Genomic DNA, 18,211 nt, shown 5'->3' on the forward strand with positions numbered 1-18,211 from the left:
TCACAACACACATCGGTAACCTCCACTGGCTCCCCAACAGAAGAGATGCCAACTCAAAATCCTCACACTTGCATACAAGGCTCTCCACAACCTAGGGCCATCCTACATCATCCACTGACTGACCTATGTCCCAGCAAGACAACTATGCTATGCCTTGCTAAACCTCACACACACCCCCTGCAGCCATCGCTGCCATTGCGGAGGCCACTTCTCCTACACAGCAGCCAAGTCCTGGAACAGCCTGCTCCTCCGCCTCCGAACAGCTCCCTCCCTGGCAGACTTCAGAAGGAGACTCAAGATGTGGCTTTTTGAAGGATACACTGCACCCTCAGTGCTTAGATACCCTTAGGAGTGAGAGTGCTGCGCTTTACAAATGCTATAATTGACTGATTGATGAACTAGGGCTGAGGATCTAACTACAACGGCTCCTAGTGGGGACATTCATGTTTCTACACAACTTGGACCATACCCTCTACTAATCTACTGCTGTTGTCTGCTATTTCTGCATTGTCAAATTGCATTACAACAACGGCAATAGGTGTCCTTCACCACCACACACTCATTCCCATTGTTAAAACACTAGATCTCCTTCATGGGTTAAGTGTGTGAGTTGAAAGATATTTGTTGAAAGTGGATATTGAATGAATATTGAAAGATAGCTCTTCTTATGCTACTGCTGTTTCCTTGGTTGTGTGTGTATTTGTGTCAGTGTTTGCTGGAATGTTGTGTTACTTACTTTTTGGGTTTCTGTGTTCCACTACTAAGATACACATGTCTGGCCATTGAGTGAAATTTGGTGGCAGTTATAACAGCAGCATGTATCGAATGGTGTTCTCTTTACTTGCATCATGATGGAGCTCTGAAAGTCTGCCTTGCTTGGTGTGTTTTCGTCTCTGTGTTTGAGTCTGTTAAGAAGGAAGGCATTTCCTTTTTGTTTTGTATGGAAGATGATGTGTGGAGTCCTATTACTGGCCACCTAATGATGTCAGGGAATGTCAGGGTTATAAGGGTTCCTTGGAGGGAAGTTGAGCCATAGAGACTAGGATTGAAAACCTAACCACACCTTCTTGTATTTTCTATGTATAAACAACCTACAATAAATCTCCTAATCAAAATACTTGTATGCTTGTTACTTCACCAAGGTATTTCACAGCAGGCATCTAGTAGTCCCCTTGTTACGCTGCATATATGACACGAAGTACAAGCTAGTGTGTGTTTCTGGTTTACTTGCTAATGCAACAATTTAACAGTATATTTGCTTAAGAAGCGCTTGCTGTTTGGATGCCTTTGCCTGCCACTAACATGCAAAGCTACTCAGTAATCACATGTATGTGATATTTTGTTTTACTCTGCATCCATGATAACATGTGCTTGCATTTATAGCTTCTTCTGTAAGGGAGTGCTGCAAACGAATGGTTTCTTAAAGAAGCCAAAAAATAAGACCCTTCTCAAAAAGTATCTACAATGCAATTTGTAATATTTTGCTTTATCTTTTGACTCCTTTTTTAGGGTAAAGCTTAACTCTGTTAATGCAGTCTGTTCGGGAAAGAGACCCAATGTCTAAATTTCACATTGTTGTAGTCAAAAGTGTTGATTTATTTTGGTTTTTCTTTCTAGAATAGCCAAGAGAGAGGCGCAAGACACACAGTCGTCCAACTATTACTAACACCATCTCTACAAAAAGCCAGATCCGTTGTCGTTAGAAATGCTTGTTTTTTGGCTGACAAATTAAAGAGGCTGTCACAGTTCTTTTGATACAAATCTTATGTGATTGCATTTGATAAGAAAAAAATACATTATGATTTTTTTTTTAAAAGAAGTGTCTTTAAAAACAGCTGGAATTCAGCAAATGGTTGGAGATATTAAATGTCTATGATAATCATTTACGGTCTTGCAATGGAAAACAAGAATTACAAGTGTTATTACAAGCATTTCCTGTGATACATTATTGCAAGTGAGTTTGATATGTAATCACTTATCTAACTTACATCAACAATTCAGACTTTGAATGCAAGTACAGCTTTAGTTCCATTTCACCAACATGTTAACCATCAAATTAACCATCATATCTCTGCCATCAATGGTTGCTATTATTCAAGGTCTATCTCACGTTCCTATTACCTGCTTTCTAGCGCAACGTTTGCGTCTGCCGCCTCTTTCAGCACTATGAATATAATCCCAACACGTTATGAACCGTTGCTCTCACAACTGAAGCCCATATTCTGTGTGTATTCGGATTAGGCCATCTCACACAAACACTGCAAATCAGCTCCTCCGAGTAAAACTTTCCATCAGCACTGTAACTTTACCCCAAGGTTTACTTAAATAGTGCCCTTAGCAGCCCAGATCGGGCCCTATTTTTTCAGCACTAAAAAGCTCAACCCAGATCTGCATCAACACCTCAGCGCATCTCTGCAGATGTACTACAATCTATCTCGAGCAAGGAGCCCTTCACATGGCTGCCTTGGATCTTGCCTCCCCTCCTCTAAAAAGGCACGTAATCCCACCAGAGGAAAACAGGGGTAATGGATCATAGGCGCCCATGCTTCCACCTGCATCACAGTACTTATACGTTCACGTCACTAGTACTGGTGCTGCCTCACCGAAGAAAGCACATCAGTTGAAAAAATACATATTTTATTTTACGTGATTCACACGGTACAAAGAAAGTGTCTGTTTCAACAAATAAACTAAACCTCTGGGGATAAAGTATATTTTTCCCACGTACAAATATTGCCATTAGAAATGGAAATTGCCTTTTTACTCCTGGAGCAGCTACTGTACTCTCAGCTTTTAAAGCAATATGTGAGATATTCCAACCTGAAAACATTTTCTTTAGCCCTACTAATAGCAATCACAACCACAGGTCCCCTCGCACAGTGATCTTCACAGACCGTTCTCAGACACCTCCAGTAATTCTGCTGATACAATGAGATGAAACAAGGCAGCTTGTGAACAATAGCTCGGAGGGTGAGGACCACTGCTAATCCTTTCCAAAGCTATCTTACATTCTTCATGTGGTTGGTGGTAGAAGGTGGATTATTAAAGTCATCAATAACTGCACACACGTGGTCAGACGCATGGTTAGTTCAGCCATAACATTTAGGTTATGTTAACTGATAGTCACACTCTGCTGGTATAGAACTCGATTCAAAGTTTGCACGGAAGGCCCCAAGCAGTTTGAATGTTTATGCGCTCGCCACATAATACTTCATGATGGCAAACGTTATCATTAACACGGCACAAACACTGATGGCGGACAGACCATCCGAACACAGTCCAGTATAGAGCAGAGGTGTCATTTTCATTCTTTTTAGATACTCCTACTTACATGTACTCTTCCTCACCATGACTTGTGGCACAGTGTGAGCTGTGCTTAATGACCCATAAAATACCTCAGAAGAATGGCAGGTGATTTAAACACATGTATTTTCAGTTTTGGATGTTCCATTACAGGCTATGCAATGGTATTCCCAATCACCGCAGTGCTGAAATTGCTCACACTTCATAGCCCATTAATCTGACTTCACAGAACTAGAAAGGGAGAGTTTTTGGAGTGGTATTTACAACCAACACATGCATGTATAATGTCAGTGTACTGGAAACCCACCATATCCACCTGCTTGGATAGGTGTTTTTGGAGATGCACAAGTGTACAGACTAAAATCTTCTGTTTGGAATCCGGCACGGTTCAAAGATGGCTCAGATGCACTCCGGTGAATTTTTGGCAATGACCGGGCCAAGAGCTCAATGGAGGCAAGAAGCTGAAAAAGACAGAAAAGAAATAGTTAACACAAGATTGTGCACATGATGAAAGTATTTTTTTTTAAAACAGGATGAACATACGGTACAACCTCTTAGCAGATGACATAGACTTAAAAGAGCAATTTGTTTAAGGACCTGAAGCATAGGCAACAGCTCAAGAGTACATGTGAAAATGTGAGTAAAGACAATATGGGATCGATGGGTCAACTGCGAAAAAAACAATACGAAATAGCAATAAGCAGATTGGACTGATCTATCTAACAATGTACTTACCTTTAGTAATACTCTTTCTGGTGTATACTATATCTACCTGCATATCTCTCACCTCCGGAAATCTCGTTCAGGCACCAGACTGGATCTGGTAAGTTAAACTAAGTCTCCTGCACTAGAAGGTGGTGCCTTGGCTTCACTTCCATCCAGATATGACATTACAGACCCTCAGGGATCCCACCAGGGCAAGGTCAATGCATTCACACATTTAGAGGCAGAGAACAGGCTGACGATTTTAAAGAACTTGCAGTGCACCAAAACTAACTTGGGACATTATTATTAAAAGTCACGGGACAGCTTCTTCGAACGGGGGGCAGGCAGGACTGGTGAGGAATCTGTTGGTATGTAGATAAGTGTATCCAACAGAAGAGCAAGTTACTTATCCTTGGGAGTGATCCTTTGAGTGGATACTCTAACTGCAGATTCCTCATCTTGTGAATAATCCCTAGGCATCGAATGGAACCAGAAACCTTTAGAGTAGTTCGCCCTCGCAGTGCTAGGTGGTGTTGTGCGGCTCAGCACTGATGTTCTATTTCAGTTGTGATTAGTGGAGCTGAATATAAGAGCCTCCCATGCATGCTGACGTCACTTGCTTTCAAGATTGTCTGTGCTATCAGATGTAGAGCTCATCAGCAAATTGGTAAGACTAGTGTATAGATATTTAAGTTGGGACTTTTTAGATGGAAAAGTCCGGCACACAGAACAGGGATGTGGGAGGGTTGGTGAGGAATAAGTGATTAGACAGACTAACCACCAGAAAGATAATTTTGAAAGGTAAGTATCTTGTTAATCTGATAGGACCTTCTAACCACAGATTCCTTACTTTGTGTATAGATACCAGAGCACTACCTCCCAAAGTGGTGGATCTATGAACTGGCTCACATCAAAAAGTCCTACAGGACCCAGCAGGTAAAATGTCCCTTTTGACATATCTGACTGTAAAGGCAGTAGTGCTTTTTTAAGCTGTGCACTGAAGTCCAGGTAGGCCCATGTCAGAAGTCCAGGACAAGCACTTTGCTGCACCTAGCATTTCTAAGAAGGAAGATAAACCCTAGTGATTAGACTCTAAAAGAGGATCGAGTTTCTATACTGATTGTACTTTGAACCCTTGAGTGGGCAATCATCAATATGGTGGGTTTTCTGGAGGAAAGAAGGGTAAAACTGTGCAAACGTAGACTATCTTCAGATGAATTGTTCTGTGCATGATAATATGCTCCTTCCTGGTGGAAAAACAGCCCATAGAATAGAAACATTGCAGACTTCGGGTGGAAGATCAAAAGTCATCAACTGTCGCCGCTCAATCTCCACGCATGAAGGCGGAGATTGGATGGGTTCGGTGGAAAACTGTCCACTGTTGCTGCGACAGAAGATCTGCCCGAAGAGGCAGTTTGAGTGGAGGATCAGTGGCCACGTTCAATAGATCTTGATACCATACTCTCCGTGCCCAGTCCGGAGCCACCAGGAAGACTTGGGCCCAGTCGTTCCTGATCTTCTTGAGAACTCTGGGCAGAAGTGGTATAGGCGGAAAAGCGCATAGGAAGCCGGAGTTCCACTCGAGACGAAAAGCGTCCCCGAGCGAGTGCCGTCTTGGAAACTCCTACACACAAAACAGCTGACATTGCGCGTACTTTGTGGAGGCGAACAGATTTAACTAAGGCTCTCCCCACTGCTGAAAGAGACTTTGCGCCACCTCCGGATGGAGACGCCATCCGTGATCGACCATGCATCAACGGCTGAGTTTGCCTGCTCTGGCGTTCAGAGAACCTGCCAGATGTTGAAACACCAGGGTAATGCCCTGATGTTCCAGCCATGTCCAGAGGCGAAGTGCCTCCTGACAAAGGGCCCAGGACTCTACTCTGCCCTGTTTGTTGCAGTACCACATGGCGGTAGTACTGTCCGTGAACACCTGCACTACTTTCCCATTGAGAGAGGGAAGAAATGCTTTCAACGCAAGCCTGATCACCCAGAGCGCCAGAAGATTGCTATGGAGCCCAGACTCCACCGGGGACCAGATGTCTCTAATCTCTGCCTCTCTTATGTGGCTGCCCCAACACAGAAGCTATGCATCTGTCACTATGGATAGATCTGGCTGGGGAAGGGAGAGGCATCTGCCTTGGACCCAATGTGGATACGAAAGCCACCACTACAGGTCTTTCGCAGTCCCCTCTGAGATCTGGACCATGTCGGAGAGATTCCCCTGATGCTGCGCCCACTGGAACTTCAAGTCCCACTGCAGAGCCCACATATGCCATCTGGCATGTGCTACTAGCAGGATGCAGGAAGCCATAAGGCCCAGCAGCCTCAGAGTCAGTCTCACCGAAACCCAAGACAGAGGCTGAAAGCTCAGAATCATAGCCTAAATATCTTGGGCTCGCTCTTTGGGATGATAAGCCCGAAACTGCACTGTGCCCAGAACAGCTCAGAGGAAAGAGAGCGTCTGAGAGGGAGTCAGTTGTGACTTCGGCAAATTGATAGTGAACCCCAGGGTGTGCAGGAGACTGACCATTGTCTGAAGGTGGAGATGACTTTCGGGGGCGAGTCTGCCTTCAACAGCCAGTTGTCAAGGTAGGGAAAGACTGACACCCCTAACCTGCGCAAATGAGCTGCAACCAACACCATCACTTTCGTGAATACCTGCGGGGTGCTGGTAAGGCCAAAGGAGAGCACGGTAAACTGATAGTGCTTGTGACCTACCGCGAATCGCAGGTAACGTCTGTGGGCAGTCAGGATGGGAATATGGAAATAAGCGCCCTGCAAGTTCAATGGTACCATCCAGTCTCCTGGGTCAGGCAGACAGGATCCGAGCCAGGGTGAGCATTTTGAATTTATCCTTCATAAGGAAGTAGTTGAGGTCCCGAAGGTCTAGGATAGAACGTAAGCCCTTGTCCTTTTTCAGCACCAGAAAGTAGCAGGAATAACAACCATTACCTACTTGGCACACAGAGAAGCTATGGCTCCCTTGGCCAAGAGAGCTGTGACTTCCTGGTGGAGAAGTGCCAAATGATCCTCCGGAAGTTGGCTGTTTAACGGAGGCATGGCTGGTGGAGCAGATTTGAAAGGGAGGGAATAGCCCTTTCGAACGATCTGCAAAACCCACCTGTCCGTAGTGATGGATTTCGAGTGGGGCAGGTGATGGTGAATCCTGCCGCCAACTGGATCGGAGTGAGGGAACGGTCTAGGAGGGTTTTTGGGGCTGCGGCAGGGGTAGACTGGGCAGACCTCTGGTTCCCTGTCCCAAGCTACATGTGGGATTCCACATCCCCGGCCACACAGTGGCTGAACATCATGAGTGGTACGGTAGCTGTGTGGGGTACGCGTCAGGGAGCCCATTAGGTGGCCACGAAAGGGGCAAAAGGCAGACTGTTGGGTGCGAGGGGCAGCGGAAAGGCCAAGGGACTGAGCCAGAGTCTCTCCAAGGCAGAGTCTGCCTTGTCTCCAAAGAGACGGGAGCCATCAAAGGGCATGTCCATTAGAGATTGTTGGATATCCCCCGAAAAACCAGAAGTACGCAACCAGGCGTGGCGTCTCAAGTCGTTTGTGTCCAGCCCACATCGGATTGTGAACTTTGCCGCATCTCTCCCATCGCTGACAGCTTAGGAGACGATAGCACGGGCCTCCTGCGGTATCTGTGGCAGAACTTACGCGACCGTATCTCACAGAGAGTGGGTATGGTGGCCCAAAAGACATGCAGTGTTCACGGACCGCAGCACGAGACTAGAGGAAGAAAACATCTTCTTCCCAAATTGTTCCAGCCTTTTTGATTTCCTATCCGGGAGTGCGGAAGGGAATGCGCCCGAGGAAGAGGAAGCCTGGATGACAAGATTCTCAGGCGTGGAGTGTTGGGACAGGAATTTAAGGTTGTTCGGGGCGGGCTGATGGTGGCGTGCGATAGTCCTGTTCACAGGAGCCCCTGTGTTGGGTTAGGACCAAGTACCCAAAAGGACTTCGGCGAGGGCTTCATTGAATGGCAAAAGGGGCTCAGATGTGGAAGCCCCTGGCTGAAGCACCTCCATCAGGAGATTGGACCTGACCTCTACAGTACATAGCTCAACGACCTCGGCTGCCCTACTGACCACCATAGCATAAGTCGCTCCTTCCGCTGTAGTCACGGTAGGAGGAGACAGCATGCCAGCGTCTGGAGAACTGTCCAGTCCACTGATCTCACCCAATTCCTGTGCCCAGTCCAAAGATGGGTCATCCTGGTTTTCATAAGGGTCCAGGGACCCCTCCAATTCTTCCCCGAACTCGTATCCATAAGGGAAAGGGTCCAAATCTGACCTGGGGTGAGTAGGCCCCATCAAAGACCGAGGCGGAGTCGGCGGACACCATACTGACTCCTAGTCGTTGGGGATGAGGATCGGGTCGACGTCGATGGTGGGTACTACCGACGTCGGGAGCGTCGATAATCGAACCCGAGCCGGGGAAGGTCTTAGTGGCACTCAGTGGCCGGAGTTGAAGCCGCCGGTGTGGTACCCAAAGGCCCCTCGTCCGAACCCCTTGGTCCTGAAGGCGCCCTATCGGGGTCGGTCAGCCCAAAAATGAGGCGCATGGCCTCATAAAACTCCTTTAATTGGGCAGGGGTCGCTCCGGCTCCCAGAAATTCAGGGAAGCGCGAAGCAGACCCAGAAGCAGGCTCCGAAGACAGGGGCCTTGAGCGTCGACGCTCCTCCTGCGTTGCATCAGCCGAGCAACGGGGTGAAGTCGAAGGGCGACAGGACCGCTTCGACTTCTTCTTCTTCTTACCTGTGCTTGAAGACTTGGAGGAAGAAGAGTGGTGGTGGCTCCGTGAACAGTCTCAAGACCTTCCTCTCGAGTATGACCGGGACCTACGCGGAATTGAGCATTGGGCTGCCATGAGCTTGAGGGACCGCTCCCTTAAGGACTTCGGGTGCATGGCCCAGCACTCATGGCACGATTGTGGGTCGCGGTCGCCCTCCAAGCACCACAAACAGAACCGATGCAGATCCATCACAGACATCATGCGGAGACAGTCCTCACACGGCTTGAAACCGGTCTTTGGGGACATCTCGAAGCACAAAAAACTCACCAAAAAAACTCAACAAAAAGAGACCATGGTAGCTCTCTCCAGATCAGCACGTGGCGCGGAAAGAAAAGAACTGACGTCACTGCGCTGAGGCGGTGTCTATGTACTACTCCCGACGTCGTCACAGCAACTACAATGCCAACGATGCCAGTGGAGTTGACCAACGCCACCTACCGACGCGCAAGGGTATGGCTCAAAGATATAAAGTAACAAAACATTTTTTTGCTATATAAAAACAATTGGCCTGCAGTTAGCCATTGAGTGTGTGCTTCTTCTATTGTCTCTGTGTGTACAACAAATGCTTTGCATTACCCTTTGATAAGCCTCACCGCTCGACCGCACTACCACAAAAGAGAGCATTAATATTATCTACTTCAGACTCTTAAGCCTCTGGGGAACCGCTGGACTCTGTGCATACTATATCTCATTTTGATATAGTATATACAGAGCCAACTTCCTACAAGGCCCATCCAGGCATAGCTAAATTCCCCATTGTGTGAGGCTGCCTAGGAACAATACACAACTCTCAACTGTCAGCTTCCTCCTATCATGTGACCAGAAACAGGTTACAGGCACTAAATGGCTAAGGCAAGAAAATGTCAACTTTCTAAAGTCTCCAACAGATAAGGCGTTATCGAAGGTAAGTAACCTGTCCATCTGATAGACTTCCAGATGCAGATTCCTTACCTTTGAATAGATACCCAAGCAATACCATCCCCAGAGGTGGGTCTGCGATTCAAGTTCAAACTATAAAGTCCTTCAGGAGTGAACGGGCAAATTGTCTGTCCCTACGGACCTGCCTCTCCAGGAAGCAGTGTTCGGTAAAAGTGCGCAGAGATACCCATGCGGCTGACTGGCAGATGGCCAGGACTGGAACTCCGTCTACTAATGCAGTGGTCACAGCTTTAGTTTGGGTAAAGTGAGTGTGCAAACCCTTGAGGTTGTTTTTTGGCCAGCGCATAGTAGAGCTTAATGCAGAGTACAATCCATCTAGAGATGGTTGCTTCTGCACTGCCCGACCTTTCTTCGCACCCACATACCCAACAAAGAGGTCATCCACCTGGAACTCTTTTGTATGATCACGGTAGAACACCAGCTCTCTTTTTGGGTTCAGTCTCTCCTCTTCTTTAGAGGGATGAAGGGGTGCACAAAAAGTAGGCAAGATGATAGACTGGACTACATGAAAGGGTCTGACAACTTTTGTCCGAAAAGAGGCCCAAGTGTGAAGCACCACTTTGACCGTAAAGATGGAAAGGTAGGGCGGCTTAGATGACAATGGCTGGAGCTCACTCACTCTGCAGGCAGATGGAATTGCCACAAGGAAGGTTGTTTTCAAAGTGAGAAGCCTGAGAGGACAACTGAGGAGAGGCTTAAAAGGAGCCCATTTAAGAAAAGTTAGAACCAAATTCAGATCCCATTGGGCATAATGAATCGGGACGGAGGAAAAAGATGTGTAATCCCTATGAGAAACCTATGTACAATAGGAGACTTAAACAAATAAGGTTAATCAGACAACTGCAAAAAAAGCACAAATTGCAGGCAAATATCCCTTAAGCATGCCTAGAGCTGAGTCCTGCTGGACAAGGGACAATAGGAACAAAAGGACCCTAGAGATGTGCACCATGCCACAAATGTCTTCCAACGACAGGTGTATACCATTTTGGTGGAGGGACGGTTGGCTGCCAAGATAATGTTACAGACTTTGGGAGGAAGGTCAAAGGCTGTCAACTGCCACTGTTCAATCTCCACACAAGAAGGCGGAGTGTGTACAAGTTTGGGTGCAGAACCTTCCCCTGTTGAGGCAACAGAAGATCCTCCCAAAGGGACACTCTGATGCGAAGATCGATGAACATGCTCAGCAGTTCAAGATACCAGACTCTCAGCGCCTAGTCGGGAGCCACCAGAATTACATTAGCCCATCTTGATAACTCAAGACAGGAGTGGTATGGGTGGAAAGGCCTCCAGGAGGCCAGAAATCCACTCAAGACGAATAGCACCTCAGAGAGATTTCTGCCTTGGAAACTTCAATGCACAAAACTGCTGACATTTCAAGTTCTCTGCAGAGGCGAACAGATCTAACCAAGGCTCTTCCCACTGCTAAAAGAGACCTTGCTCCACCTTTGGATATGATCCACTAGACATTTTTGGCTGAGTTAATCCGCTCTGGAGTTCAGAGAGTCCGCCAGATGTTGAACCACCAGTGATATGTCCTGCTGGTCCAGCCACATCCGGAGGCGCAGCTCCTCTTGACTAAAGGCCCACAGCCCCACCCAGCCCTACTTGTTGCACTACCACATGGCGGTGGTGCTGTCCATCAACACCCTTGAAAGTGAAAAGAAAGGCTTTCAATGCCAGCCAGATCACATGGAGCTCCAGCATGTTGATGTGGAGTCCTGTTTGTGGCAGAGGCCAGATGCCTCTGATCTCCACCTCTCCCAGATGGCGGCCCCATCCCAGGAGTGACGCATCTGTCACTACTGTCAGATCTGGTTGGGGAAGGGAGAGGGATCTGCCTCTGGCCCAATCGCGGTTCGTTAACCACCACTGCTGATCTTTCGCAGTTCCCTCCAAGATCTGGACCATGTCGGAGAGAGTCCCCTGATTGTGTGCCCACTGGAACTTCAGGTCCCACTGCAGAGCACGCATATGCCATATGCCGAGATAGGGGAAGACTAAAACCCCTGATCTCTGCAGATGAGCTGCAACCACAGCAAGCATGGTCGTGAACACCTGAGGAGTGCTGGTAAGGCCAAAGGGAAGCACGGTGAACTGAAAGTGCTTGTGGCCTACTGTGAACCGCAAGTAACATCTGGGGGCAGGCATGCTGGGGATGTGAAAATAAGAGTCATGGAAATCCAACGCTACCATCCAGTCTCCTGGGTCAGGCTAAAGTGAGCATCTTGAACTTATCCTTCTTGAGGAAGAGATTGAGGGATCGAACGTCTAGGACCCATGTCCTTTTTAGGGAACAGAAAGTAGCAGGAATAGCAACCACAGCCAGCTTTTGGCACAGTAACCCGCTCTATGGCTCCCTTGGCCAATAAAGCCTTAACTTCCTTGTGGAGAAGGGAGAAATGATGCTCTGTCATCCAATCGTAGTATGGTGGCATAGATTGAGGGGTAGTCTCGAAAGGGTAGTAGTAGCACCTTCACATTAGGCAAAACCCACCTGTCCGAAGTGATGGATTGCCAATGGGGCAGGTGATGGTGAATCCTGCTGATAACCAGTCTTTGGTGGGAGGGAGGCAGATTAGGAGGGCTTAGAGGTTGGGAGGTGTTGTGACAAGGAGGTCTGTCAGGGGTGGGTGGGGGGGGGGCAGGTGGTCAACACCTGATCACATTGCTGGCCACCTGATGCACAAGGATGATGGGTCCGGAGCTCTTGGCCATGCAGAGGCTGGGCAGCATGCGCGGTATGGTTGCTGGCTGGGTACTGGCACAGTTGGAGACCCCTTCAATAGTCATGAAAGGGGCGAAAGGCAGCCTGAGGAGGACAAATGCCCACGGGGAGGCCCAAGGACCTGGCCACAGCCTGAGAATCCTTGAAGCGCTCAAGCGCCAACTCTTCCTTTTCTCTGAAAAGACAGGCGACATCCAGCAGCATGTCCATCAAAGAAGACTGGACATCCCATGAAAAGCCAGACATCCTCAGTCAGTGGCGCCTCAGGGCCACTGTTGTAGAAACTGCTCTAATTTGAGAGTCGGTCGTGTCAAGCCCAAAAACGAATTGTGAACTTGCTACATCCCTTCTATTGACAACAGCCTGAGAGAGTACAGCCCGGGACTCCTCCGTGACCTGTGGCAGCCCCTGCGCAACCGTATCCCACAGTGTGTGGTAATAACGGTTCAAAAGGCAAGTAGTGTTCATGGACCCCATGCAAGGCTGGCGGAAGAAAACATCTACTTCCCAAACTAGTCCAACTTTTTGGAGTCCCTATCTAGGAAACGGTAAGGAATGGGAGGTGGAGACCTGTACCACCACACTCTCACAGGTGAGGTGTTGCAGGCAGGCAATTGTCCTGTTTTTAGGAGCCCCTGTCCTGGGTTTGGACCACGTAACCAGTAGGACATCAGTGAGGGCATTGTTGAATGGGAGCAGGGGGTCTGAGGTGGAAGATCCTGGTTGCAGTACCTCTGTCAAGTGTAGGATGCTGCCTCAGTTTATGGGCACCCTATACTGAGCCGAGGCAATCCTTAGTGAATAGGTGTCCAGATAGCAAAAGCTCTCTAGGGGTAGCTGAGGCGAGCAGCTAAAGCTTATCCAGAATGAATGTAAAGCACTTGCAATACCACAGTAGTCAGACAGTAACTCACTCACAAGAAAGAACCACACAAGTGTTGCAAAAATAAAGAATGCTTTATTACAACACTACTACTAGGCTAGCATTTGTATATCTCCCTTTGGAGATATGTACACAAAAATAACCATCAGAAATAGCATAGAAATACACAGGGACCTATAGGAGGGCCAAACCATAGACTAAAAAAGTGAAATGTGAAATGGTGACCCCAATCAAGGTAAGTGGAGTCGTTAGCTACGGGCAGGGGGCAGTTAGAAACACCAGAGGTAAGTACAGTAAGCGTTCTCAGGAACCAGGTGTAAGGCAGTTACCCACCCAGTTGCCCCATATGCTAACACAGGAAGTAGTGGTTGGAGTTTGTGGAATTCAGGACCCTTCCCAGTGGACCATGAGGAAACCAGTGGACAAAAGGATGGATGGAGAGTGTCCCTACCCCAGGATACCAGAAGGCAGGAATACTTGCACCAGGGACCCGGATGCAGAGGGGAGAAGGGACTCTCTCTGAAGTCAGTCGAAGCCTCTAATTGTCTAGCTGCTGTCACGACCTGTGGAATCTAGGGAAGGATTCCCAATGTGGAGGACCTGCAAAGGAAGGGGACAGAGTCCAGCACCCTTAGAGGTGCCCGGGTGGTGAACGTGGCAATGACCACCCTCCTGAAGGAAAGTTCCTGCAAGTTGGTGAAAGAAGAAGTCAAGCTGCGGGGTCCAGGAACTGCAGAAGATCCCAGGAGTTGTCCCTCGATGACCGCCAGATTGCACGAGGGTCAGTGACCAGCCAGGTCACCAACAAACACTGGCAAATGCAAAAAAGAGGTGAAGAAGAATTTAGAAAGTTTTGGGGACCAGCAAGGTCCAGGAGGGGGTGTCAAGGCTGGCCTTCGGTACGCAGGAAGGCCAGCAGAAGTCATTGAAGTCCCCACGAGTGGCCCACAGGTGATGGGCACAGGGAGTCACAAGGAGGTTGCACCAGCACAACCAAACAGAAGTCCCACGTTGCAGGAGTTGCAGGGTCAACAAGCCTTGGGAAGTGCAACAGTCACGGTTCACAGGGGTTCCAGTCCAGTGGCAGGAACAGGGGCCCATGGTCTCCCAAGCTGGTTGGAAGACAAGCAGAACGCAGAGGAGGCCGCAGACTCACCACCTATGCTGCAGAGTCGCTGGATGTCCATGGGACAGCAGACCCCACCAGCCGGTTGATGTTGTCTTGAGGTGCCTGTGGATGCAGGGGATTGACTCCTTCACTTCCTTTGTGTTTCAAGGTGTAAACAGAGTCTTTGTGACCCTGAAGGATGCACAGCCTTGGATGTTGCAGAATTCATGCAGGATTTGGAGAAATAATGTAGTAATGAAAGCCTTCCCACCAGAAGCAGATGTGTTTTGGTTCCAAAGCAGACCTGCAGTGGTTCCAGAGGCCAGGAGCAGAAACTGTCTTGAAGAGAGTTTCTTGGAGAGTCTTGTTCGACAAATCTGAGGACCCACCCCTGGGGGAGCCCGTAAGTAGCCCTAAAAGGGGGTTAGTCACTCTCTGAAGAGACCAAAATTTCAGAGGGCCTCAGGGTCGTCATCTTCATGGCCCATCCAGTCAGAAGATCCCAGGGCTCTCTGCCCATCTTGTTTCCAAGATGGCAGAATCACATCGGCACCTGGTAGCGGCCTGTGCACCTCTTTAGGGAAGGAGCTAGACAGGGGGGTGGTCACTCCCCTGTCCTTTGTGTAGTTTCACACCAGAGCGGGAACCGGGGTTTCCTGAACTGGTGCAAACCCGATTATGCAAGGAAGGCACCAAATGTGATCTTCAAAGCAGTCTGGTGGCGTTCAGAGACCCCAGCCCTCAGACACCTAATACATAGGGGGAAGTGGTCACACCTCTCCCTTGCAGGAAATCCTTTGTTCTGCTTCTCTGGCCTGAGTCAGGCTCACCAGCAGGAGGACAGAACAGTGTCTGTGGTCAGCAGAATCATGGGCTGGCAGCTAGAACCCGTAAAGCTGCACAGGCACAACTGGGGGATCCTCTAATGACTGGGTTACTTAAGGGCTCCCCTGAGGGTGGGACCCTAGATTTGTCTACAATATTCTTCTTCAAGATACTTTTGTGACCTGGACACCGGATTCTGCTGCTGGACTTCACTAGGAACCAAGACAAGACTGGTAGGAGGGCTCCTACTGCAACTTTGTCTCCGGGTACTGCAAGGATTCTACATCTTTCGTAGCAATGCAATCTCCAGAGTCGCAAGGACTCTGTCTGCACTAAGGACATCTGGAAGGAATCTCCCTCGGAGTGAAGGAGTCCCTACCCTGCATCTGCAGGCACCTCAACGTCGACGACTGGTTTGTGGATCCTTCTGTCCAGGGACTGTTCAGGACTCTGCAACACAGGTTGTGGTTCTGTGGCTCTCCAGAGGTCTGATCTGTCTTCTATGCAACTCGGAAGGTGGTGGTCCCTCGTTGAAGCTGCTGAAACAGAACTCCAGTGCACTTTGCCAAGGCTTGTTCACTCTTCAGCCCGAAGACCTCCTTGCTCCAAGAAGCCCTGGTGTCCAGCATCACACGGCTCGAAGACCAACGTCCTCTGTGCAAGTCCTGCAATATGGGCATCCATCTTCAATATGCTGCTGAGGACTCCTCACAACTCCCTGTGCCTGCTGCCAGAGGGTCCTCCTGGAGTCTCCTTCGATTCCTGCTGGCTCTTCTCCTTGCTGAGGGTTGGCACTGATTTACCTGCAAAGGTTGAGTCCCTTGGCCCTTGTTTGTCCCCATTTCTGCAACTCTTCGGGCATACTTTGTCTTGAATTTGCCAAGGCTTGTTGGTGACCCTGCTGGTCACTGACCCCTTTGCAATTTGAGGACCAGAGTGGGACTGCTCGAGGATGATTCTTGGGATCCTTCTGCATCGCCGGGACGCTGCAGCTGCCCCTTCACGATGAACGTACAACATACAAGTAACAACAAGAAGGGTGGCCACTGTCTTCCTGCACCCCCCAGGGAGACCCTGGGTGGTTTGGACTCTGTCCCATCTATCCTCATGTGCTACTTGTCCAGAATCCACACCTGTGTTCCACCAATCTGGTCCACGGGTCACTGCAGCAACTAGACAGTGGAGACACCATTGACTTCAATGGGAGGTGCCGACACAACTTCACCCCACGCACCTGGGCTCCCTGGAGTGGGTACACCACTTCTCCGGCTTTACACGGGTGGGGGCACTCTTGAACCTTCTTTGCTCCAACAGGTTTCCTCAGGGTCCTCCAGGAAGGGTCCTTCTGCAAACTTTTTCCAACCGTGACTATCCCATGTTATCCTACGGACACCTCTGCAAACAGGTTCCTGGGGAATTACTGCTACTTACCTTTGCTATCGTAGTACTTCCCCAGTTCTAAGGATTCTTGAGTAAAAGTCTTGTCTGGTTCTTTGTTCTTAACCCATTTTTTTAGTATATGGTTTGGTACCCCCATACGAGCCCATGTTATTCAATGCTTTTGCCTACCTGTTTTGAAGTATATTTTTGTGTGATCATATCTCGGGTTAGGAGATATACCAAAGTTAGTTTAGTGCCTGTGTTTTAATAAATACTACTTTGTTTTTCTAACATTTGGTGTTGTTCTTTCGTATGTGTGAATCACTGACTAACTTTGTGGTATTTGCAATTGATTATCAACCTCAACTAAAGTTTGCCTGGACTCAGTGCAGTGTGCATCAGCTATAGGTATACACCCTATACTGAGCCCCCCTCCCACAGGGATGTGCTGGATCAAATCAACAGGGCGTTCTGAGGGCCAGTTGCTCTCAGAATTTGTCCAGATGGGGGCCTACCTGGTTCCATGGCACAGAAAGAGCCACAGTGGGAGATGGGGCTATACAAATATGGCTTGGTGGATGGCATATTGTTCACAGGGTGTGTGAATGGGGCACCGGAAATGCCAGAAGGGATGGCATTGTCACTGGAGTTGGCACTTGGGCCAAAGCTAGATCTGAAGTTGGGGTGATCTCTACTAACTCTGGTTCAATGGAAGATTTGGCTACCCGAGATGGGTAACCGCACAGTGACCTACCACTAGAGCGGACTAGTTGCTGTATATATATATTGAGGACTCTCTAGTGTGGCGTGCTTGTACTTCCTAGCCTGTCTTTGGACAATTTAGGTGAAGGTGAGGACCTGGATTGAGACCAAAGCAGGGCCTGGCATCTGTCACACCATGTAGAACTTTGTCTTCCTCTTTCACAGCTTTGTAGTGGAGGAGGCTACGCTGTTCACACAATTTAAAATCATGCTTAGGGTTCAAGCAATACAGCCAGAAATTGTGAGGGGCCAATATGGACAGCTGTCCATGGCAGGAACAACAGGATTAGAAAAACTTTTTTGGGCGGGGATATTGTGCCTAACACAGCAAAAGTACTAATTAGGTGGCAAATGCTCCATAGACAGCTGCTCCAGATCTTCATCGAAGGTGCAAGAAAAAGGGAGTTGATGACAGGGTAACCATATATGTCTCCGGTAACGTAATGTAATGTCCCAAAGTACCCGACTTTGATACAGGGCAAAGTCGCACCTCCTGGTGCAGGAGAAATGTTGCAGCTTTTTCAGATATAGTCTGGCTTTTGAGGATACTCAAAAGGACAAGAATCTGCATTTAGAAGTATGCATCAGACAAACAAACGATATGTACCGCCGCAAAGAGAAACCAGCCCCCTTATGCTAGTTATGTAAGGATATACAGTCAATCAAAAAGCAAGAGGAAACAGCTGTTTTCCACAGGTAGGCCAAACATGGAATAAAGAGGAAAGCAGTTAATCCAAAGTATAAGACTGAAATAGACAAAAAAAAAACTTTCGA

The 18,211-nt window shown here is 48.4% G+C and overlaps 1 protein-coding gene across 2 annotated transcripts in view; it reads right to left on the reverse strand.

The window, feature by feature from the left end:
- BRAF (B-Raf proto-oncogene, serine/threonine kinase) overlaps window positions 1–18,211 on the reverse strand; it is a 603,403-nt gene that overhangs the window by 24,016 nt on the left and 561,176 nt on the right. For both annotated transcript variants that reach the window (XM_069227907.1, XM_069227906.1), the window contains exon 18: window positions 3,611–3,764. In XM_069227907.1, coding sequence (XP_069084008.1) covers window positions 3,611–3,764 — 154 coding nt within the window. The remainder of the gene's footprint in view (window positions 1–3,610; window positions 3,765–18,211) is intronic.

The sequence above is a fragment of the Pleurodeles waltl genome, chromosome 4_1, assembly GCF_031143425.1.
Source record: "Pleurodeles waltl isolate 20211129_DDA chromosome 4_1, aPleWal1.hap1.20221129, whole genome shotgun sequence".
NCBI classification, from domain to species: Eukaryota; Metazoa; Chordata; class Amphibia; order Caudata; family Salamandridae; genus Pleurodeles; species Pleurodeles waltl.